Raw genomic sequence first — 10,221 nt, 5'->3', positions numbered from 1 at the left:
TGTGTGTGTGTGTGTATGTGCCTATGTCTCTCTGTGTCTGTCTCTCTGTCTATCTGTCTCTATGTCTCTCTGTGTGTCTCTCTATGTCTCTGTCTCTCTGTGTGTGTATGTGTCTATGTCTCTCTGTGTCTGTCTATCTGTCTCTATGTCTCTCTGTGTGTCTCTCTATGTCTCTGTCTTTCTCTCTGTCTTTCTGTGTGTGTCTTTCTTTATGTCTGTCTCTGTCTCTCTATGTCTCTGTGTATGTCTCTCTCTATCTCTGTGTCTTTCTCTATGTCTGTCTCTCTCTGTTTCTGTCTCTCTGTCTCTGTGTGTCTTTATATCTGTCTGTCTCTGTATCTTTCTCTATGTCTGTCTCTGTCTCTCTGTCTCCTTTCCTCTCTCTCCCTCCTTCCCTCCCTCCCTCCCTCCCTCCCTCCCCGTGGAGGACTAGACACACAGCTGCTCAGGGATGGAGCTGAGCTCTCTGGCTGGAAAGCAAACCTTGCCATCCTCTGGCGTTTGGATAAGGTTCTCCAGACCCTTCTCTACCCTTTCAAACCTACAATCTTCTCCCCACTTCCCCAGCCCAGCCTTTCCATCTCTCCTGAGACTCTACCCACCCTACCTCCGTCCTCCTGACCAAGGGCAGGCAGTCATCTAGACTCAGGCATAGACTCTGCAGGAAGCCGGAGAACCATGAACAGAGTCCAGGGAAACCCAAAGTCCAGAAGGCTCCTTCCTGGGAATGACTGCCAGGCCCGATGGCTAACAGAACACAGCGATAGGAAGAGAGGAAACAGAAGGCAGGAAAAATCTACTAAGAGAAGTATAGTCATCACAGGAGAGCATGGTGCATCCCCCAAGTTCAAGATCCAGGGGACAGTCAGAGCTCGCAGCCGGAGCCCTCGACAGAAAGGCTTACTGGAAGGAGGAAAGGCATTTCAGAAGACTAAAGCATTAAAGAGAGGGGGCAAAAAGTCAGCTGGAATGGAACTACACACATGAACCACGGTGGGTTCCTCCAGCAGGTGGGGAGGTAGTGTCAGAACTAGACCATTGGAGCCCAGAGTGGTCCTGTCTCAAACTCCTTTCCGAGTCGATTTGCCCTTTCATGCCCAACTGTTACCTCTAAATCTCCGATGCTGACCGTATGCTCCGCAGACAAGAAACGCTCAGCAAATGTGTTCTGAGAACGTGTCAAGCTAGGAAGGGGGGGGGGGGTGTCCACTGGCAAAGGGATGGACCCCTTGCTTGCAGAGCTTCAAAAGAACTCAAAACGGATCAAAACAGTACTGTTTCAAGGTCAAGATGTTCTAGAGCCAGCTTTGCCTTGAGGAGGCCAGTTCCCCCACAATTAAGTCCCAGGGCACGTGACCAGCTCACACCTAAAAGGACTTTTCTTTCAGGTGCTGGTATTTTAAGAATTTCTCCAGCCGGGCCTGGTGGCGCAGGCCTTTAATCCCAGCACTCGGGAGGCAGAGGCAGGCGGATTTCTGAGTTCGAGGCCAGCCTGGTCTACCAAGTGAGTTCCAGGACAGCCAGAGCTACACAGAGAAACCCTGTCTCGAAAAAACAAAACAAAAAAAAAAAAAAAAAAAAAAAAAAAAAAAAAAAAAAAAGAATTTCTCCTAAGACCTTGGCCAGTCCTCTCTATGGTCCTGCTGCCCAGCCCTTCCCAGACCACAAGGGGGAGCTCTACACAAACCCCACAAAAGGACCGTAGCCCGTGCCTAACAGGCCTGTGTGTGAGGCCGTGGCTTGTTGGGTCAGGAGCGCCTAGACATCTTACTCCAGAACAGCCTGGCACACAGCATTTTGGTAATCTGACATTCCTCTGATGCGTCGGGCTGAAGTGCAAAAGTTTCAGTTTCCTCTATCTAAGCCGCCCCCCCCCACACACACACACAGAGGGATCTTGGCTCTCTGTAGCACGTTTCCATGAATAACTCTCTGGCTTCCTAGTCTGTATGAGGAAGAAGACCCACCACTAGGATTTAATGATTTTTTTTTTTTTAATTTGGGAGTGATTTGGAGGCACAGCAACCTGCCCCAGCCCCCAGAACTTCACCAGTTCCCACAGGTCCCTGGGACTTCTCAAGTGCACATCTCTGTGGAATAGATGATGGGTACTTGGGATTCAGTGAATTCAAAGATGACAAAGATGGGCTCCACGGTTCCTTGTGTCTGGTCGTGGGAGCCAGGTGACCCTGGAATCACTGCTGGTCCCCTGTGGAGAGGCAGCCAGGCAGGGAAACCATGTATGCCTGCCGTATCTGGGACAAGAGGTAGGGGCATCTCCTCTCTCAGGGCACAACTCACCCTCCGTGGTACTGGGCATCAGTTCAGTTCGGTAGATCTTGAATGCATCATAGGCAAAGACGGAGACCAGGATGATGCCAAAAACCTGTGGAGAGGGGTTGGGGTGGGGCAGCAGAGGCCATCAGACTGGGGGAGGGGGAATGGGGCCCAGAAGTGAGGGAATGATGTATGAGCAGGCATAGGATTGGTTTTGGGCACCAGATGTGTGCTGGAGAGCCCTGTAGGAATGAACTCACAAAAGCAGCAATGGCGGCTCCTTCCCTCGAGGTCACAGCAGCAAAGGAGACTACCAGGAAGATGATGATGGCACTGAGACACCGGAGGAAGTCCTGGGGAGCCAGAGGCAGGGGGGAAACGATGTGGAGGATGCTGGAAGGGATCATTACCTGGAGATCTTCCAAACTAGTCAGCTTTCCCTATCTGGCCCTCAGAGACTGAATTCCTGCCCAAGGATGCCCCCGGACATCCAAGGGAGTGAGCTCACAACCCCACCCAGAGGACGGAAGCAGATAAATCTAGATCAACCAGGAGGCAGAGGGGAGACCAGTAAACAGACCACATGGAACAGGACTGGGCTAGGCCTTTTATGTGCAGGAGAACAGGTCTAAGGTCTGTGCATGCTCCTTGACAATCCCCCTTGACAAGGGTGCTCTCATGGGTGTCAAAAGTTCACGTCTGAGCACAGGACACAATGCGAGTCAAAGCACAGCTCAGTTGTGGAAATGAAGGGGAGCCACAAAGCTATGGGAAAATTGGGCAATCAGAGAGAAGGAAGAGACCGGGATGGGGTGGGAGGGACAACGTTCCTCACCAGACAAGGCCAGTTGAGCCTATCCAAGCGCTGGTAGTACTGCGTGGCGTAGAGGAAGAGGAAGGCCAGTGTGATGAAGAACTCTAGCAACGCTGCAGCCATGTAGGCAGAGATGGAGGCCGTGAAGCAAATGAAGATGATGAAGGTCAGGGCCTGCAGGACCAAGTACGGGGAGCTTTCTGAGGAGACACATGCATAGGCCAGGCCGTAATTTGGCTGTGGTTGGGAGCCCCTCTTCTCAGCTGGGACTTTTACCCTAGCCTCACTGAGAAGGAAGAGCTCTCAGTGAAGACATAGAAGTGACTCATCCCTAGTGTCAGGGACCATCAAGGACATCTCCATCCTCCCACCCCTGCCATCCCCGGAATCTCAGCAACTCCATCAGTTTGGAATCTGCAGAGCCCCCCCCCCGGGGGGGAGTCCCCGGGGGCACAGAACACAAGGTACACACCAGCCCACAGTACCTCTGCCCCACAAAGCTTTCCCTACTCCTGATGGCTAGAAGTCAGATGACAAGAGCAGATCCCATGCTGAGGGAGGCTTAGAAGGCAGGAGCTTGCTACCTATAGGATGGCAGATAGGAACGATGGCCTGGGTTAGCTCCGTGATCCTGCTCGGTAACCAGGGCAAGCCTGAGACTCCATAGCAATGGGCCACAACTGGCAGATAAAGTGTGGCTGCCGGAGATCCCCTCTTGAATACTTAAAGTTAGACATGTCAAGAAGTAGCCTTCCTAGAAGCTGGAGAGAAACAGACTGGCCTTCGTCCTGTCCGTCCTCTTCCTCTTCTCACCCCCACCCATGGCTCACTCCCTCAGTATCCTCGAAAGCTATCTTTCCATCTAACTTCCGTCTTGCGGTGAATGATGCATGCTAAGACTGCCTAGGGGTAGAGAAGCGGCCAGAAAGCTGGGAGTTGCAGGAGGTAAAGCCTGCGAGTGGAACGACAGAAAACCTGGGAAGGTGGGGTGGGGAATGGTGAGCACAGGAGGCCGGCCCAGAGCTGTGCCAGGGGGCTGGGATAGGAGGGGGGGGGGCACGAGGTTGGGGAAGGCAGCTGTTACCAGCTCAGTTTCCAGCAGAATGCCTTTAAGGGAAGACAGGAAGGTCTTGTCCACTCCGAAGCCCTGGAGCCCTGCAGCTGCTCCTTCCTCTGGGGGCCGTTCCCGGCGATCCCAAGCACTGAACATCTCTGTGAGGCTCACAGGACACAGACTCTCCCTCACCAGATTCCCAGCAGCCCAGGAAGGGAAACAGAAGCCTGGTTAGAGAAGCAGACAGGAGCCTGAAAGTGAAGCTGGGGCCTGCTGTAGGGCTCTGGGGAAAGGCAGTACCCAGAGAAGGCTTGCCCAGATGGGCTTCACCCAGCTGTGCCTAGAGTGCCTCTGCTCTGGCCTGCAGGGACCCAAGGAGGCATGGGGAGGGGTGAGGGAGAGGTGGTTAACCCTCCTCTTCCTCCGGCCTAACCCACCCTGAAGAAGGAAAGAAGGAACGAGGAGAGGGAGAGATGGGAAAGAAACCAGAGGAATTGGGGGGGGGGGTAGGAGAGAGACAGGCAGAACAAGGAGTCCCCAGCAACCAAAGCCTGAAGATGTCTATGCCCCCTCCCATAACCTTAACCCTCTTATTTGGCTGGGTCTTTCTCTCTTTTCCTTTAAGGGAGGTGGGAACTGGAGCCCAGCCCAGGCAGTACCCTGCTGGACCAAGCTGCAGCAGCCAGAACCAGAGGACAAAGGAGGATTGTTGGGGAGACAAGGGGGCGCTGTGTGCCTACTGCAGTGCCTCAATGGTCTTCTGTCTCTCCTGCATGTTGAGCTGTGTGACCCCCACCCTTGTGTTCAGGGATGGACCAGGGGAGGAGAGGGGAGGGAAAGGGTGGGTGTAATGGACACGCAAGGAAAGTAGGGAGAGTTGCAGAGTGGAGAAGGACCTAGAGAGAAGGGAGGACCCAGCTGAAGGATGCTCAAGTTCCACAGATGCCAAAGACAAATAAGACCATTTTAAATACAGATGTTTATTTGGACAAATCTCTTCACATTCGATAACAGCTTTCACCTCAGAACCATCCGCTTCAAAGTAATTACACCTGGCTGCACGCAGAGTTGGCATTCGCAAACAAACGCAACAAAAGGCAATAAGGGGAAAGGTGGAGAAAGTGCCTGTGCCGGGAGTGGGGGATTCAGAGGCAAGAAGGAGCCAGGAGTATGGCTTCCGGGGTCAGCAAGCCTTTGGAGTTCGGTCCTGAGCGGAAATGCCACAACAGCGTCCTCTAGCAGCACAAGCTGAACCTGCTCCTTCCCAAAAGTGCTTCCAAAAAGTGCAAAAGTCCGAGTTTCTCCCCAAGTCCTCCGTCTTGTCCCAGGAGCCTGCTGCTTCAGGTAGAGCTTTGGAGGGCTTGAACATTCCAGTACCTGGCCCACATTGGCAAGGTGACTGTACACCTGGCCCACTCTCCCAACTGGGCATCAGCCTCGGGCAGGTGGCGAGCGTGACTAAGCCATGACCCGGGGCCGCACACACACGCAAGCCAAGGAGACTTGGTAGAGCCTGCGCTCCAAGCAGTAGCGGCGATGGGAACCTTCCTCACCGTGGCATGGCCGCCGGTAGAAGACCGTCTGGTTGTGGTAAAGTGGGACCGAGTTGCCCAGCGGGTCCATGTGGGAGCCTGTCTGTAGGCTGACGCAGTGTGGGCACAGGCATCGAGCATGGTACAGGTCCTGGGGGACCCGATTCAAGTCCCTGTCCAACCTGTGGGGACAGAGCTGATCAGGCCAGAAGCAAGGGACAGGTGGGGTAGAGATGCTGGAGGGAGCAAATGGTGTGGTTGGGGAACTCAACTTCTTAAATCTGTTCTGGCACCCGTACTGTGTAACTTTGCTTCCCCTTTCTCTCTGAGATTTATTTCCTCCCACTATTAATTTAGGTGGGCGACAAAAACATGGCTTTCCTAGTGGCCCTCGATGCCAGGCCGTAGACATGACAGCTTCGTCCAGCACAGAGGAAGGTGAAGGGCTATCCTACCAGCCTCAACAAACCAATGCTGCACCGGGCTGATATGCATGAGGCTTCTTAGGAAGGTATTACGTTTTACGATGTTTATCTAAATTACAGCTATTACAAAATTAAAAACTGCCGTGAGGTGCCACATGCCTGTAACCCCAGCACTCGAGAGGCCGAGGCAAGGACAGCCATGAGTTTGAGGCTAACCTGTGCCACACAGTCGACAGGCACATTTAAAAGAATACACGGCAAATGCCACGTGTTTCCTTTGTCTCTACGTACTCCCCAGGGAGAGCTGCTTCATGTCCACCCTCCAGCCACTGTCCAAGCATGGATTACACGCACATTTAGGTCATGGAAAAGACTTTTTTTTTTTTCTTACCGATTCAGAAAAGATTTGTGGCAACAACAACAGCAACAACAACAACAACTTAAAAAACAGATCAAAACAAAAACTGGAAAGAAATACTTAAAAAAAAAAAAAAATATTGCATCCAGTAGCCTAGCAGGAAGCCCAAGTGTGTTAGATCCATTTCCCATACGAGCCCTGGGAACCTGGGGTCTGACTGCTGCAAGCGTTTCCCAAAGTAGAGTTTTGTTGTTATTTGTCTGTCTGTAAAACAAAAGCTTCTGCAATCTAACAAGTTTGGGGGACACTAACGGTTTCTTTTTGTAGACTTCTTGCCAATTGTAATGTATGGAGAGCATAATCTTCAAGGGATGGGGCTCTGTAACCTTTCACAAACTTAACTTGACACCATTACTTTTTTTTTTTTTCTGAGAAACAGCTTGTGGGACCAGTGTTGTAAGAGCATATGTCAGAAAGTCTGCTAAGTGGTTATCAAGGGTTATCGCTGCCTTTCCAAGAAGAGACCCCCACTTCCCCAAGCAGATCTTCCGCGTAGCCTCTGAGAGTACTCCAAAGCATTATGAATGGGTGTCTTAGACACAATATCAGTTAAAGCTGACCAGCTCCCTATACCAGGAATTCCTGACCTCAAAGGTAAGGCTAAGCAACTGAGACACATGGGGGTAGGGGTGTATAACCACGTGGGTATACAGGAATGAAATCACATGTTTGAGCCGGGTGTAGTGGCGCACGCCTTTAATCCCCCCAGCACTTGGGAGGCAGAGGCAGGCGGATTTCTGAGTTCGAGGCCAGCCTGGTCTACAAAGTGAGTTCCAGGACAGCCAGGGCTATACAGAGAAACCCTGTCTCAAAAAACCAAAAAAAAAAAAAAAAAAAAAAAAGAAATCACATGTTTGGAATCCCTAAGACCCTAATTTATAAATTGTTTCTCTGTCCCAATTTCCTATCATGGCATAAATAAAGAGTTACAAGATGTATGTGACAAACTGTGTAAAAGATTAAGAGAACTGTGGTTTTGATTAAAGATAAAAAGCCTATGGATCTGGCCTCCCACCTGCCCCACAAGGGTTGAGTGACAGCATTTGGCATATATGTATAAGTATACATATAAAGTATCAGGTAGTCATATGTCACATACGGCTACCTGATACTTTAGAGACATATGAGTTATGGTGAAGACTAAACAAGAAACAGAATCCATGTACATACAGGCTTTACATACATTGTTGCATTTGACCTATATATTCGCCTCTAGAATATAATCTAGAGGAAAGAAGGAAGGGACTTTGAAAACATCACCCAACACAATGAGGGCAGAGCTGAGAGTCAAATTCAGGCCTGTGTAGCTCCCAAACCTATCTGGTGTTTTTAACTAATTAAAATGGGTCAAACTGCGTAGAACTCCCCCCCCCCGGCCCCTCATCCATGCCTTGGGGGATACATGAGAACATTGAGGAGGGGACTAAGGACACTCACTCATAGCTCCAAGGAGAGATGGCTCTGCTGTTGAGGGGACCATCCTTGCTGGCCCTGCAGGATTCTGGGTGGTGGCTGTGGCTCAGAGGCTCTGGGGGAGACAGGGATGCAGAGCTCCACTTCAGCCACTCCTCCGGGGGTTCTTGCTCTTTGCTGGGGCAGCAGCTGGGCAAGTGACTGCAGTCCTCCTGGATCCGCAAACTGACGGTGTGGGTTCCCACGATCATTGCCAAGAATGCAACAGCCTATGAGCAAGAACCAATGAGAAAGCTACTCGCAGGTCCCCATCCTATAGGAGCCCCACCCCCTACCTCCTGCAGCTCCCTGAGACCAGAAGCCTGGAAGCCCGCCCTCCTACACACTCAGCACCATCTCCTTTCTCTCCCAGCCAGTCCTCTGTCAGACATCAGGGCCACTCACCTGGTACATGCCGGACACTGCTCACCAGTCACAGGCACTACCCTGCCTGACAGGCCTTCTGAGAGAGGCTGACTGGAGCAGCTGAGGTGTCCTGGTTTTATTTTCAGCAAACCTGTTTTGTTTATTCAAATTTATTTCCACTATCTTTTAGAGGGAGTGACTTGAGATTAAAAAAAAAAAAAAAAAAAAAAAAAAAAAAAAAAAAAAAAAAAAAAAAAAAAAAAAAAAAAAAAAAAAAAAAAAAAAAAAAAAAAAAACCAACCCTGAAAGTGTTCCCAAAAGCTGATTAAATGCTACTCTCATGGAAGTTGTAATGGTCATCATTATCAGCCTGTCAGCTGATTGGGTAAACTTTGTTCCTTGCACTTTCCGGGCGGGGGGTCGTAGGAATAGCATCCTGCAATTCTCTCTCTGTCTCTGTGGGCTGGCATGATGGGAATTTCCCTGATGTGTGCGACCTCAAATTAAAGAAATGTCCTGTGGTCTCCTTTCCAGGGGCACCATTTCCAAGACTTCCTGCCTAGGATCTGACCTCCAGCTGTCGCTCTTCTGCTCTTCTTCCTAGATGTCTCTGACCACCTGTTCTAATAAACACTGGCCTCCTCTTCAGCCTCCTGGGCCGCCATCCCCTTTGTTCGCTGATTCCAGCTGTTCTGAGCATGACTTCTCCTCACTGTCCATTACTGCCCCCAGTTCCCCTTTGGCTTCTCACTGCCACCCTGTTCCCATCCCTGTCCCTAGACTTTCCCTGACCTCTTCCTGGGATAAGGATGCAGCCCTCACCCTACAATGCGACCAGGATATGCCTGAAGGAGTTTTCTGCTTGGGTGGGCAAGAGTGATGGAAGAAGCTGTGGGTGATTGTCTACACTGCACAAATGAGAGTGGACCATGGAGAAGAGGACACTGAGGTCCCTAAGACCCAGCAGGAGGTCTCACCCCTGTGCATAGGGCCCCAGGGACAAGGCTCACAACAAGGATAGCTGCCACTCTCCAGCCATAGGGGGCCCATTCAACCTCTGCACTCTCATGGGGCCCTATTAGCTAGGTAGGTGTGTGTATACTCCAGAAGACAGATTCCAAAGACACAGGCCAATCAAGGTCCAGCCTGCCGGGGAGGACTGTGCAGAAAGCGGCCAGTGTGCTTCCTCTGGGTCGTTCTCTATTTGCCCAGGGACCATCTGCCCCACCCCAACACACTCATACACACTGTCTCTAGAATAACCTGTGCTGATTTGCATGTGCTTTCCCTCAGAAAATACTCCTGAAGTAACCAAGGGATCAGAAAGTAAACAAAGGGAGGCAGGAATAATGCATATTATAGAGGACCGCTGTGGGACAAAACAGTCTGGAGGCAGCGGTGTCATGACAACAGAGGGAATTCTCAAAAGTTGGAAGAAACTGCTTTGGGGGAATCTTAGGGGCCTGGGACAGTGGGAGGCACTGAGAAGAAACCATTGGTGGCCACCGTTAGGACACTTGGGAAGAATAATAAGGCCAGGAATGTCTTCAGCCAGTGCCATACCCACACTTGCTCCAGTGCTCCCACCCTTGCTCCAGTGCTCCCACCCTTGCTCCAGTGCTCCCACCCTCGCTCCAGTGCTCCCACCCTTGCTCCAGTGCTCCCACCCTCGCTCCAGTGCTCCCACCCTTGCTCCAGTGCTCCCACCCTTGCTCCAGTGCTCCCACCCTCGCTCCAGTGCTCCCACCCTCGCTCCAGTGCTCCCACCCTTGCCTCAGTGCTCCCACCCTTGCTCCAGTGCTCCTCCCTTCTCCCACTCCCCCACCCCCATGGTCCTGGATACCATTTCCCTTTATGCGTTGCTGGTCTTGCTCCTGTGCACT

At 51.4% G+C, this 10,221-nt stretch overlaps 2 protein-coding genes across 2 annotated transcripts; both read right to left on the bottom strand.

The window, feature by feature from the left end:
- Positions 1 to 1,980: 1,980 nt before the first annotated feature.
- Cmtm5 (CKLF like MARVEL transmembrane domain containing 5) lies at positions 1,981 to 4,562 on the bottom strand. The gene is made up of 5 exons (XM_021203978.2): positions 4,176 to 4,562; positions 3,113 to 3,265; positions 2,538 to 2,630; positions 2,302 to 2,386; positions 1,981 to 2,209 (listed from the first exon to the last, which is right to left on the bottom strand). Exons 1-5 carry the CDS (start codon positions 4,299 to 4,301, stop codon positions 2,196 to 2,198), a joined length of 471 nt encoding a protein of 156 aa, XP_021059637.1. The 5' UTR covers positions 4,302 to 4,562; the 3' UTR covers positions 1,981 to 2,195.
- A 548-nt stretch (positions 4,563 to 5,110) lies between these two features.
- On the bottom strand, positions 5,111 to 8,461 carry Il25 (interleukin 25). Its single transcript, XM_021204103.1, has 3 exons — positions 8,378 to 8,461; positions 7,958 to 8,202; positions 5,111 to 5,859 (listed from the first exon to the last, which is right to left on the bottom strand). The coding sequence occupies exons 1-3, from the start codon at positions 8,384 to 8,386 to the stop codon at positions 5,604 to 5,606; spliced, it is 510 nt and encodes a 169-aa protein (XP_021059762.1). The 5' UTR covers positions 8,387 to 8,461; the 3' UTR covers positions 5,111 to 5,603.
- Positions 8,462 to 10,221: the final 1,760 nt, after the last annotated feature.

The sequence above is a fragment of the Mus pahari genome, chromosome 8, assembly GCF_900095145.1.
Source record: "Mus pahari chromosome 8, PAHARI_EIJ_v1.1, whole genome shotgun sequence".
Lineage (NCBI taxonomy): Eukaryota > Metazoa > Chordata > Mammalia > Rodentia > Muridae > Mus > Mus pahari.
This window is presented reverse-complemented; position numbering and strand designations above follow the sequence as displayed.

Bases quoted from the DNA above. Each gene is read 5' to 3' on its own strand.
- Cmtm5 (XM_021203978.2), bottom strand. From the start codon at position 4,301: ATGTTCAGTGCTTGGGATCGCCGGGAACGGCCCCCAGAGGAAGGAGCA. The intron at 3,266-4,175 runs GTAACAGCTGCC...TTGGTCCTGCAG, and splicing joins TTCTGCTGGAAACTGAGCTG to GCCCTGACCTTCATCATCTT. The intron at 2,631-3,112 runs GTGAGGAACGTT...CTGGCTCCCCAG, and splicing joins GGCTCAACTGGCCTTGTCTG to GACTTCCTCCGGTGTCTCAG.
- Il25 (XM_021204103.1), bottom strand. The intron at 5,860-7,957 runs GTGAGTGTCCTT...CTGTCCCCACAG, and splicing joins ATCTCTCCTTGGAGCTATGA to GTTGGACAGGGACTTGAATC.